The 13,961-nt window shown below is 48.0% G+C and overlaps 1 protein-coding gene across 1 annotated transcript in view; it reads right to left on the reverse strand.

Moving 5' to 3' along the window:
• SLC22A3 (solute carrier family 22 member 3) overlaps window positions 1-13,961 on the reverse strand; it is a 111,734-nt gene that overhangs the window by 12,876 nt on the left and 84,897 nt on the right. Inside the window, exons 6-7 of the mRNA XM_029047751.1 lie at window positions 10,639-10,736; window positions 9,983-10,197 (exon numbers count right to left, since the gene is read on the reverse strand). Of these exons, the coding sequence (XP_028903584.1) occupies window positions 9,983-10,197; window positions 10,639-10,736 (313 nt within the window). The remainder of the gene's footprint in view (window positions 1-9,982; window positions 10,198-10,638; window positions 10,737-13,961) is intronic.

The raw sequence follows: 13,961 nt of genomic DNA on the forward strand, positions 1-13,961 counted from the left end.
CCAAATGACGTTTCTCGTCTGCCATCTGCTCTGGCACGGACGGACTGGTAAACATTGTGTGTTATTGGTTCCTCTCCTTTTCCACCAAGCCCAGTGAGAGGGGGCGATGAAACCATCTGAGGCCTCGCCTCGGGGCAGCAGGTGGTGTTACGCCAGGTGCGGGCTAACGACAGCGAACAGTGTTGCCAAGCTTCTTAAAATCACGTTCAGATTGCACAAGCTCGGTCGGGATCGAGGAGACTGACTGCTAGAGTGCAAATGATTTCATTATCCAGGCATGAGCTCTTGGCTCTAATGCTCTTTATACAAAGAGAAAAAAAAATGGACTTCCAAGGGGAGCCAGTTGAATGTATCGTTTGCGCTAAGGGATTGAGAATATTTTACATTTCACTTTTTATCCAGAAAGACATCAGGGACGACTGAGAACCCCGTTTAGGACAGAGACTGTGTTTTACCTGATTACCTTATATCAACCTTAGTAGGCTCAACACACAGAGTAAGCGCTTAATAAACACCCTAAGTATACAATGGAGAGTGGTGACTTGATTTGTAGTGACGCAGAATTTAAGTCCCGAGGATAGGACACGTGTAATGAACATTCCTTTAAAAGTGAAAAAACTGCTTACTTCCATGAGATTATTTCTTTACGTGATACATGTAGGTTTTCATGCAAAGGGGAATACACACACACACACACACCCCCCTTCATCTAGCTCATCTTTCCACAGTCTTGCCTGTACCCACTATAGTCTTGTTCCTCCTCCTGCTCTCACTATTTAGCACCTACTACGTGCAAAACGCTCTACTTAGCCCTGGGAGAAAGACACATTGGTGAGAATTAAACATGGCCCCTGCCACCAAGGAGGATCAAACAATAAGAATAATCTAAGAATAAGAGGGAATACTCCCACCCATAAGCGAAGATGAAACAGTAAAGGAAACCCCAAACCACATAAAAGACAAAGAAAATGATAAATACAATAAGAGTGACAGAGTGCTGTGACTAGAGAATAATAATAAGAATTATTATGGTACTTGGAACAGTGCTTGATACATAGCAAGCGCTTCGTAAGTCCTAGGGTAGATACAAAGTAGTCAGGTTGGACACAGTTCCTGTCTCACTTGGGGCTCACACTCTTAATCCCCATTTTACAGACGAGGTAACTGAGGCCTAGAGAAGTGAAGTGATTTGCCCAAGATCACACAGCGGATCGGGGATTAGAACCCATTACTTCCTGACTGCCAGGCCTGTGCTCTATCCACTAAGTCACACTGCTTCTCCACAGACTGTGAAGCAGAGTTTCAGGTTTCTTGAGACTCGGGACTCTTCTAGACTTGGAGCCCATTGCTGGGTAGGGATTGTTTCTATCTATTGCCGAATTGTAATTTCCAAGCGCTTAACACATGGCTCAGTGGAAAGAGCACGGGCTTTGGAGTCAGAGGTCATGGGTTCGAATCCCAGATCTACCACTTGTCAGCTGTGTGACTGTGGGCAAGTCACTTCACTTCTCTGTGCCTCAGTTACCTCCTCTGTAAAATGGGGATTAAGACTGTGAGCCCCACGTGGGACAACCTGATTCCCTTGTGTCTACCCCAGCACTTAGAACAGTGCTCTGCACATAGTAAGCGCTTAACAAATACCAACATTATTATTGCTCTGCGAACAGTAAGCGCTCCGTAAATATGATTGAAAATGAATGATCCACAGCTCCAGCCACAGCTAGGGCCACGGCAGAGGGTTGTGCCCGGGGAAGACACAGTGAAGTCCGGGGGGGTTTTGGAGCCTGCAATCCGTCTATCCCGAGCACTGCCCTGAGCACATGGGAGAGTACAACAGAGCTAGGAAGAATGATCCCCGCCCTTAAGGATCTTATCATCTAGCAACTGCAACTTCCCAGGATTCTAAAGGTTGAGAACAGAGCACTGTACTAAGCACTTGGGAGAGTACAATATAACAGACTTGATAGACATGTTCCCTGCCCACAGTGAGTTAATAATGTTGGTATTTGTTAAGCGCTTACTGTGTGCAGAGCACTGTTCTAAGCGCTGGGGTAGACACAGGGGAATCGGGTTGTCCCACGTGGGGCTCACAGTCTTCATCCCCATTTCACAGATGAGGTAACTGAGGCCCAGAGAAGTGAAGTGACTTGCCCACAGTCACACAACTGACAAGGGGCAGAGCCGGGATTGCAGTCCAGAGGGGGAGACGGGCATTAAAATGAATCAAATTAGTGCTGTGGGCTGTAGGAGGGGTCAGTTGGTCAATCTATAGAACTTATTGAGCACTTACTGTGGGCAGAGCACTGTATTAAGCGCTTGGGAGAGTGCAATAGAATAATTTAACAGACACATTCTCTGCCCACAACAAGCTTGCAGTCTGGCGGGACGAGCAAAGGGTGCAAATCCAAGTGCAAGGGCGACTCGTGCTGCTTCACCCTTCCTGGGATAAAACAGGGGCTGAAGGGAAGTCGTCACCCTTCCTGGGATAAAACAGGGGTTGAAGGGAAGTTTTGATTGCATGGGATGCAGGACACCTTCCAAGCCTGAAGCAGGGGCTGGTGGAAATCTGGATGGCATGGGGGGCAGGACGGCTTCCCTCCTGGACCACACATCTTGGCAGTCAGGTAGTAAAGTGGACAGCAATTACTGCTGGTACCTTTGTAACTCATTTTTCTGGGTCTATTTTCCTATTTCCCTGCTCATTGTCACACCTGGGGATTTCCCAGTTCTCAACCAGTCTCCTCTATGGGGAAGAGCGTCAAGCAGAGGCACACCCACTCCATTCCTAGCTTGGGCAGATTGGAAGGCAATCCGCTACCAGTCAAAATAATAATCACGGTATTTAAGTGCTTACTAATGTGGCAGGCACTGGAACTCACCTGTGCCGGGCAGCAGCAGCAAGGGAGAGAGTCGAGGGAGGAGATGCCAGTTTACTGCACAGAAGGAGGCAACGGTAAACCACTTCCTTATTTTTATCAAGAAAACTCTACGGATATACTACCAGAACGACTGCAGATGGAGGTGGGGGGGGTGGGGGGGGGTTCTGGGAGAGATGCGTCCATGGCGTCGCTATGGTTCGGAGATTACTCCACAGCGTAAGACGAGACTTTCCCCCATTAGACCGTACGGTCCTTGAGGAAAGGAGTCCAGGACGTAAAATGGCTTACCTACAAGTAACTCCTATTCTGTATTCAGAAATTATGTCGGGTGAAATGTTCACCCTCACAAGGAAATCCTAGATAAGTTCACTGATTGAACCAACGTCCCTCACCCCCTCTTCACTTTGACTCGTTCATTATTTCCCAGGTTGCCAATTGTTATTTCAACCTATAGTGTTTATCGAGCACTACCTCTGTACATGGCACTGTACTGAACGCTTGGGAGAGTACAGTTGGAGTTACTAGTCATGACTCCTATTCCTCAGGGAACTAACAAGCTAGGGGGAGATCGACACTAAAATTAATTACCAATAGGAGGAAACAACAGAGTGCAAAAGATCCGTACATAAATGCAATGATAGTGGGTGGGAATAGCCAAGTGCAATATTGAAATGGCAGATGGGAAAATAGGATATGAAGATGTAATCTCTTTGTGGGCAGGGAAGGTAACTATTTACTGTTATATTATACTCTCCCAAACGCTCAGTACAGTGTTCTGCAACACGGTAAGTGCTCAATAAATACGACCGAATGAACTCTGTTATACTGTACTCTCCCAAGTACGTTGTTCTGCACACAGTGAGTGCTCAATAAATACCACTGATTGACTGATGGGTGCGGCATTAATCCGGGAAGTCTTCCTGGAAGAGATCTGACTTTAGAAGGATCTGGAAGATGAAGAGAGCCGTGGTCTGCTGGATGTGACGGGAGAAGGAATTCCAGGCCGGGATAAGGAAGGTGAGCAAGTAGGCTGACGGGGAAAGAGATGAGAATGAGGCACAGGAGGTGCGTGCTGGGGTGGAGAGGGAGGAAAGTGAGGAGAGGGAGTGGGGAGAGAGCTGACTGAATGCCTTAAAGCCGATGGTCAGGAGCTTTGCTAGATGCAGAGAGGAACGGATAACCACTGGAGGCTCCAAGGAAGCGATCTGGGCAGGAGAATCAAGTAGGGACTGGAGTGGGGAGAGACTGGGGACGGGGATGATACACTTAACAGATACCACTGTTATTATTATGAGTTTGAGATGGATGAGGATTTCCGTCAGCAGTGTTCGGTGGCACGAGCACAGCAGCAGGGAAAGCGGACTGCGGAGATGATCCGGGGCTGCAGGATGGTGACACGAGTTCGAGGAAGGGACAGGAGGGCCAGGGGGTTGGGGGAGGCGGAGAGGACCGGGTGGAGGGCATAGATCTTCGTACCGGGAAGGGAGATTAGGCAGTAGTCCAAATGGGGCAGGATAGCCTGCGATAAGGGGCGGAAACCATGAGGCAGGGGGTCTCTGTGAGGGATATCTCCACAGTCAAGAAAATGGCTGAATTCCCCCAGAAGGCACAATTTTACTTTTCGCACCGAGGAAAAAGGGGTTGTGTGAAGGAGACAGTCCGCTAAACTGCTTCCCTAGGAGGTAGAGTTTTGAGCCGCTGCTTCCGTAAGGCTATTTAGCATTCTCGGCACTGTCACATCCTACTGGCAGGGACTAAGTCAGCCTTGACTGAGAAAGAAAAGTCTTTTCTCATGTTAATTCAGCAATCCCAGCGACTTCAGATGAAGTATCTCTGAAGCTGGAAGACCTGACAACTAACAACAAGGCCCTCTGTTATGCATTTCCTTCTAATGTCTATCCTGCCTCACGGCTGAATCTTTGCCCTTTAAAGCATGGCTAGGAATTGTCTGGGAGGATTATCGAGAGGATTCCTGATCGCAAGGACCCAGAGGCTTCAAAATCACATATTAGGATTCGGTAAAATAGAATACAAGAATTTTAAACTCCCCAGAACGAGGCGGGTTGTCCTTTTCAACACGATGTTCGCTTCTAGCTAATATCCTGTCCCGCCTTGCACTGCCGCAGAGGGGAGGGTTGGGAGCGGAGGCTGTGTGAAGCATATTGGGAACCATGGTGGTCACTGCAGCTGCGGTTGGGGCTGTTGGATCTGAGCCACGTGGAACCCAAACCTCTGCCCTTCCGGCCACAAGACGCTACTGGTTTTTGTTTTGATTTTCTTTGTGGCTTTACCGTCCACGAGCAATGTAGCCAAATGGGAAGAGGGCAGGCCTGGGTGCCTGAAGACCTGGATTCGAATTCCGCTCTGTCACTAACCTGCTGTGTGACTTTGGGCAAGACACTTGACTTCTCTGCGCCTCTGTTCCCTCATCTGCAAAATGGGGATTCAATGCCCATTCTCCCTCCTCTTTAGACTGTGAGCCCCACGTGGGTCCTGATTATCTTCTAACTCCCCCATCATGTAGTACAGTGCTTGGTTTATAGTAATGTTGGTATTTGTTAAGCGCTTACTATGTGCAGAGCACTGTTCTAAGCGCTGTGGTAGACACAAATGCCATCATTATCATTATTATTATTTCCCTTAAGTCTTTGATATTCACCCCAGACCCACGGCACTTATGTTCATATCAATCATGTTTATTGAGCAATTACTATGTGCAGAGCGTTTGACTAGGCGCTTGGGAGATCAAATTGTAACAGAATTGGCCGACACGTCCCCCGCCCATAATGAGCTTACAGCCATATCCTTACGCTCTAAACTTTCCCAGATCTGTAATTTAGTTGAATACCTCTCTCCCTGCGTAGACTGCAAGCTCCTGGTGGGCTTGGTGCTTGTTTACCTATTCTGTTGTACTTTCCTGAGCACTCAGTACAGTGGTCTGCACACAGTAAACACTAAATATCATTGACTGATGGTGTGTATTATTTCTTGTCTTAGATATTTTTGTTGTTTCATCCCTCTTCACGTATTGGTCTTCAATTCTCTCTCCCCTGCTTTATACATGGATTGTGAGCCCCGTGAAGGTCAGGGATTGGGTCTAAATCCAAGCCACGTATATTGTTATATTGTGCTCTCCCAGGCACTTAGTACAGTGCTTTGCACACAGTAAGCGCTCAGTAAATACGAATGAAAATTGAATGCATTCTTTCCCAGCACTTAGTACAGGGCTCTCCATCCAGTAAGTGCTTAATACATCCTATTATTTCTGCTACTATTAAGGCTCCTCCCCTTTCCCGTAGTCCTCACTCTATCCTAACTTCCCCTGCCACGCCACTTGACAATTAGAACAATTACACAGACCCTTCAGACACATAAACAGTATCCATTCTACCCTTTTTTTCCCCCCTTCCCTCTGCTCCTCCCCCTCTCCCTTCCCATCCCCTCAGCACTATACTCGTCTGCTCAACTATATATATCTTCATTACCCTATTTATTCTGTTACTGAGATGTACATCGCCTTGATTCTATTTATTTGCTATTGTTTTAATGAGACGTTCATCCTCTTGATTCTATTTATTGCTATTGTTCTTGTCTGTCCGTCTCCCCCGATTAGACAGTAAGCCCGTCAAAGGGCAGGGACTGTCTCTATCTGTTACCCATTTGTACATTCCAAGCGCTTAGTACAGTGCTCTGCACATAGTAAGCGCTCAATGAATAATATTGAATGAATGAATGAATAAAGACTCACCCACTGTGTATCGGGGTTTCTGCTAGGAACAATTTTCAGTAACTCAAGTAGGGTCAGCGTAGAAATAGCTACTGGGAAGGGTTAAAAACCCCACCTCCCAGCCAAAACAACCCAGCGACTCTGAAAACAGAATATATATAATCCTTGGCTCTGGGGAAGCATTCACTTCAGCTAAATTCAGGCCTGAATCTCACCCCCTCGGCTCCCTTCTCCTCCCGTCCTGCAGTTCAGAATCAGAATGGGGATGTGTTCTTCCAGGTGCCAAATGGCACGCTGGAATATAAGGAACCTTTCCAAGAGAAGTATAATAATAATAACTGTGGTATTTGTTAAGCATGTACTATGTCCCAGGCATTGTACTAAGCCCTGGAGTAGATACAAGCCAATCAAGTTAGTCACATTCCATGAACCACTTGGGACTCGCAGTCTTAATTACCATTTGACAGATGAGGTAACTGAGGCCCAGAGAAGCGACTTGTCCAAAGTCACACAGCCAAGTGGCGGAGCCGGGATTAGGACCCAGGTCTCTCTGACTCCCCAGGGCCATGCTCTATCCACTAGACCACGCTGCTTTCCTATTAAATATCAAGTATCAAATACAATCTCCTGGGTAACGTAGAGAGCAGGCTGTCCTCCTTTAGCCAGCAGAGGTTCCACCCCAACTTTTGCCATGGTAGCAGGGGTTGGAGTGGACTCTGAACTGGCCACGGCTGTGACTCGGGCTGGAACCGTTGGACTCTGAACTGACAGAAACCTGACGCTGCTCTTCTAGACACAAAACCCTCTAAGGCTTTTCTAGTCAGCTGTGTGACTGTGGGCAAGTCACTTAACTTCTCTGGGCCTCAGTTACCTCATCTGTAAAACGGGGGTTAACTGTGAGCCTCACGTGGGACAACCTGATTACCCTGTATCTACCCCAGCGCTTAGAACAGTGCTCTGCACATAGTAAGCGCTTAACAAATACCAACATTATTATTTGGGTATTTATCTCTGTCCTCATCTTTTAGGTTGATTTTGTGCCCTTAGTGTTTTCTAGCTTCCTCATGTCGCCCAATCCCTTCTCTCTTTTACTTTGAAATTGTTGATTTTGCGTTCTTCACGTTTTATATTTCCCTTACGTCGCCCTTTCCCTTCTCCCTTGTACTTTGAGACACTGAGCCCTTTGGAGGCTAGAGACTAAGTTAGTGACTGGGTCTAACTCCTAACTGTGTGTTCTTTCCCAGGCTTCATTCATTCACTGAATCATATTTATTGGGTGCTTACTGTGTGCAAAGCCCTGTACTAAGCGCTTGGGAGAGCACAAAATAGTGTTCGGCTTAGAGAGGCAGCATGGGGTGGTGGATAGAGCATGGGCCTGGGAGTCAGAAGGTCATGGGTTCTAATCCCCGTTCTGCCACTTGTCAGCTGTGTGACCTTGGGCAAGTCACTTCACTTCTCTGGGCCTCAGGTACCTCAGCTGTAAAATGGGAATTAAGACTGTGAGTCCCATGTGGGACAGGCACTGCGTTCAACCCCACTTGCTTTCATCCACCGGAGCGCTGCGTAGAGTGCATGGCATATGGTAAGCGCTTACAAACACCAAAATTATTTTTATTATTACTATCGCTACTACTACTTCCAGCACCACTGCTACTAATTCCCCTGTCTCTGCCCTGCCCTCTTGCAAATACTCTGAGAGGCATGCCGATCTTCCTTGTCGCAGTTGAGATTGTTGGTCTCGGGAATTAGGAGACAACTGGTGGATTAATTACAGAAGGGGCTGGAAAGGCCAAGAGCCACGATTCCTACGGCAACACAGACAGAGTAAATCTGTCCCCTCTGCCCTCCCTCCCTCCGTCTCAGAGGTAACTCCCGTCCCACAGCCTCCTCCTCACTACGGCAGGACAGTGGTCAGCCAAGGCAGGAGTCGTGGGGGGATGGACGACCCCCTTGCTTCCCGTGGGAGATTCGGAGAGGTAAGAATCCCTGCCCCAACCCGGGCCCGTGCAAGAAACGTTCTGGGTGTCGGTGGATGTAAGGACTGTACGCTGGCCTCAGCACGGAGTGAGGCAGGCCTTCAATGGGGATGGTCTCTGAGGGGTCTCAGTGGCCTGCGACAAGCGTGAAGGGAAGGCAGGTCAGGAACTTGACATGTCCAAAACTGAACTCCTTTATCTTCCCACCAGAAACACTGCCCTCCCCCGCCTTCTCATCGCCGTAGACAATAACACTATCCTCCCTATCACACAAGCCATAAACTCGATGTTGTCCTTGACTCATCTCTCTCATCCAAACCACGTATTCAATCTGTCAACAAATCCTGTCATTTTTACCTTCGCAACATTATCAAAATCCACCCTTTCCTCTCCATCCAAACCGCTACCATGCTCATCAAGGCACTTATCCTGTGTTGCTTTGATTATTGCAACTACTTCCTCGCTGACCTCCCTGCCTTCTCTCTCTCCCCAGTCCAGTCCATCCTTCACCGGGCTACATAGATCATTCTTCTGGAAAAACCATCAGTCTATGTTTCCCCACTCCACAAGAACCCCCACTGGTTGTCCGTCCACCAAACTCTTCAGCATCGGCTTTAAAGCACTCGATCGGCTTGCCCCCTCCTACTTCACCTCACTGAACTCCTACTATTTCCCAGCCTGCACATTTTGCTCCTCTGGTGCCAGCTTACTCGCTGTACCCTTATTTCATCTATCTCACTGCCAGCTCCTTTCCCTCGTTAAGAAAATGGGGATTAAATAGCTGCTCTCCCTCTTAGAATGTGAGCCTCACGTGAGACAAGGAATGGTTCTGGCTATCTTCTATCTACCCCAATGCTTGGCTAGTAAGTACTCAATATGTATTATTATTATCGCCCGGTGAGGGCCAAAACCATTAGCTACCATCTTGTCTTATGCTGTCAACTCCAATCCATAATTACTTCATGGACTCATCTCTCCCAAAACGCCCCGCTTCCATCAGCAATCGTTCTGGTAGTGCATCTATAGAGTTTTCTTGGTAAATACAAAGTCGTTTTCCATTGCCACCTTCTGCACAGTGAGCCTGAGGCTCCGCCCTCGACTCTCTCCCAGGCCGCTGCCGCCCAGCACAGGGGAATTTTGATCTGTAGCAGACTGCCTTTCGCTCATTTGCCACTGCCCAAGCTGAGAATGGGAATGCCTCTGCTTGACTCTCCCCCTCCCGCTGCCGATACCGGTAGAGTATTGGAAACTCTCCAGATGTGACCTTGAGAAGGGCTAGCTTCCATTACCCTTGACTACTGAGACCCCGATTCTCGGACAGTGGTGCTCAACACAGGAGGTCTGGGTTCTCTAAGTTGTGAACGCTTTGGAACGAGTCGGCGGAATCTGAAAATAATTACCTTCTGGCAAGAATACAGTAACAAGGCAAGTGACTCCCGCTACCAAATTGCTCAGAGCGAAGGGAAGGCGCCGGCCAAATCGCTCAATTGTTAACAAAATCAGGAACGCTGCTGGCAGTTCCACAACTCCCGAGATGAAAAAGTCCAGGTAGAGGTTTCCTCCTATGATTCCCAGGCGCATGACCAGCCCCTGATACACCACGGCACTCGTGAACCTGAAACATCAAGGTGAAAGGGGAAATCAGCGGACGCTGCCGGCAGCCAGGACGAAATACAAAATCAGTGGAAGCCGCCGGTGGCCGGGGTGAAACAGGAAGTCAGTTGAGGCTGGGAATGGCTGGGATGAAACAACAGGTTAGAATTAGAAGCCAGGGTGAAACAGAAAGTCACTGGAGGCCGTCGCCCACCGGGGTGAAACACAAAGTCAGCGAAGGCCCTGGCGACCGGGGTCAAACAGCACATGGGCGCCGGCGGCCAGGGTGAAACGGAAGTCATCAGAGGCCACCGGGGTGGCCGGGATGAAAAAGGAAGTCAGAGGAGGCCGGCGGCGGCCAGGGTGAAACGAGAAATCAGCGGAGGCTGCCAGCGGCTGGGGTGAAGCAGAAAGTCACCGCGGAGCCCGAGTTCTTGCTAGATTCAGCACGGTTGGGACTCACCAAGCAAACATCAGAATCAGCGTGCACTTCCTCATTTGTGGAGTCCTCACCAGGTCAAGAAAGGAGGGATTGCTAACCTCCTCATCCGTGACTGTTATCTGGAAAGGAGAAGCTGACTTAGAAGCAATAGGCAGTACTCAACGCCAGTGCTATTATTAGGAGTAGTTATGAGCATCCACTGGGTGCACGTCTTGACTTATGCCGTCATTTCCGACCCACAGCGACACCGTGGACGCTTCTCTCCCAGAACGCCTCACTCTCCAACTGCAACCATTCCGGTAGTATATCCATAGAGTTTTCTTGGTAAAAATATGGAAGTGGTTTACCATTGCCTCCTTCTGCGCGGTAAGCTTGACTAAACTCAATTCTCTCCCATGCCACTGCTGCCCAGCAAAGAGGGGCTTTTGACTTACAGCAGATTGCCTTCCACTGGCTGGCAACTACCCAAGCTACTGCTCGACTCTTCCTCCTGTAGCCGAGACTGGTAGAGTAATGGAAACTCTCCAGGTATGACGCCGAGAGGGGCTCTAAGTACTAAGCACTGTGCTTAGCGCCTGGGTGGATACGAGCAAATGAGGTTCGACACGGTCCCTGTCCCACAAGGGTCACGCCGTCTTACTACTCATTTTACAGATAATAATAATGATAATGACAGTAATGGTATTTGTTAAGCGCTTACTATGTGCCAAGCATTGTTCTAAGCCTTGGGGTGGATAAAAATTAATCAGGTCATACACAATCCCTGACTCACATGGAGCTCAATCTTAATCTTCATTTTACATTAAGCATTTGGGAAGTGACACATTCTCTACCCTCAGGAAACTTACACTCTAATAGGGAAGGTAGACTTCAAAATATTTACAGAGTATTCAAAATAAATACATAAGCAAATGCACAATTAAGCATATGTACAAAGTGACAGGGATGGGATACGTAAGTACATAAGGGCTAGAGATGGCTGATGGGTTTATATGACTTAGAGTGAGAGCCTATTTATTGCTATTGTTCTTGTCTGTCTGTCTCCCCCGATTAGACTGTAAGCCCGTCAAAGGGCGGGGACTGTCTCCGTTACCGATTTGCCCATTCCAAGAGCTTAGTACAGTGCTCTGCACACAGTAAGCGCTCAATAAAAACTATTGAATGAATGAATGAGTGCCAGGACTTCTATTTACTGCCTGCTTACTTGTTGTGATGTGTATATGTATATATCTATAATTCTATTTATTTATACTGATGCTATTTATGCCTATTTGCTTGTCCGACTCCCCTCTTCTAGTCTGCGAACCCACTGTGGGCTGGGATTGTCTCTCTTTGTTGCTGAACTGTACTTTTCAAGTGCTTAGTACAGTGCACCGCACACAGTAAGTGCTCAATAAATACGACTGAATGGATGAAGGAAGGAAGGAAATGACTGGGGTAAACTCTGTCAGCAGGGAATGGTCTACCAACACCATTTTATTATACTCTTCCAGGTGCTTAGTACAGTGCCCTGCAGAGAGGAAGTTCTCAATAAATACCATCGCTCAGTCAATTAATTGATTGGAAGTCATGATGGAGGAGGTCATGACCTAGTGCATAAACCATGGGACTGGGAGTCAGAGGACCTGGATTTTTATCCCAGCTCCAACACTTGTCAGCTATGTGACTTTAGGCCAGTCACTTAACTTCTCTCTGCCTCGGTTACCTCATCTGTAGAATGGGGAGTGAGACTATGAGACCCGTGAAGGACATGGACTGTGTCCAACCTGATTAGCGCTCAGCACACTGCCTGGCACATAGTACATACTTAACAAATACCATGAAAGGAAAAAAAAATAAAGGTGATCTTTCAGGAAGGAACTGAATATGGCTGCGGTCTGTCGGATTTCGTGAGGAGGGGATAGCTCCAAACGAGGGGAACGGCTGAGAGAATGGAAGAGTTAGGTACAGCGAGAAGGTAGGTTTGAGAGGACCGAAGAGAGCCAGTTGAGGAGCGGCTGGTGAAGATGGACAAGATATGAAAGGTGGGTGACCTGAGGGAAAACCCGAAGCCAACTGTGAGAAGTTTTTGCCTGACTCAAGGAGGTTCAGGTGGCAGGGGGAGATATCGAGGTACTGAGAGACGTGTGCTGAGCAGAGACTCAGGAAGATGTTATTGGCAGTAGAGGGAAGCAAAGATTGCAGGGGGAGAGGCTGGAGGCAGGGAGACCGGTCAGGAGGCTGCTCCCACAGCCTAGCCGCGATATGGTGCGAATTTGTACTGGAGTGGCTGCTGTTTGGGTGGCGAGGAAGGGATGTTGTGGAGAAGAACAGACGGGATCTGGCAGGAGATGGAATGAGAAAATTGAAGAAGAGAAGGAGCCAAGTATGACGCCAAGGCTTTGGACTTCTGGGACAGGGAGGATGGCAGTGTCACTGGCTGCAAGAGGAAAGTTAGCCCCATGTGGGACAGGGACTGTGTCTGAACTGATTAATCCGTATCTGCCCCAGAGATCTGAACAATGCTCGACCCATAGCAAACGCTTAACAAATGCCACATTAGAAGAGTAGAGTGCTTTGCACACAGTAAGTGCTCAATAAATACCACTGACGACGATGATGATAACTGAGGTTGAAGTATCATTTGGGCCTCCGCGCTTGGTTCTCAAATTCACTGGCTCTTATAGACTTGGCCTCCGTCACAAAGGTTCAAAATAAAGCCAAGCTTCACTGATGACAAGTAAGTGCTAACCAAAGACTAACTCCCATAAAATGACAAATACATTTTCTCTACCAGAGGAGTGCAGCGAACAAGCTGGAACTAATCTGTGCAACAATTTCTGGTTCAGGCAATAAAAGGACCAAATCCTTTCCGGCAAGCAAACTTGCAGCCTCAATCAGAGGACGTATCCAGCCGGCCTTTGATTTACTGACCGACTCTTCCAAGTGACGCAGATGTATTGAAAAATGATTTCCCTCTCAGTTTTTGGGTGGCTAGAGACCTGGAGGAGCTGGAGTTAGATCCAGAAAAATATTAGCAGTCCCTCCGGCAACTCTGGCGTGATCGCCGATGGCCAGCTGCAATCCTTTGTAATGGAAAAAAGCAAGACAGAAGAGGGAAAAGTTCTGACAAATGCAGAAGCCAAAATATGAGCACGGCAGCTGAACCCCACCCAACAGAAACTTCACTTAGCTGGCTTCTCACATCTTGGGGGCACAGTCAAAGGGAACGATGGATTTGTGTTTGGGGGATCATCTCTGTACTTATCTCTAATTTTTTTTATTTATATTAATGTCTGTCAATGTCTGTCTCCCCATCTAGACCGTAAGCTCACTGTGGGCAGGGAATGTGTCGGTTTTACTGT

Source organism: Ornithorhynchus anatinus, chromosome 2 (assembly GCF_004115215.2).
Source record: "Ornithorhynchus anatinus isolate Pmale09 chromosome 2, mOrnAna1.pri.v4, whole genome shotgun sequence".
Taxonomy (NCBI): domain Eukaryota; kingdom Metazoa; phylum Chordata; class Mammalia; order Monotremata; family Ornithorhynchidae; genus Ornithorhynchus; species Ornithorhynchus anatinus.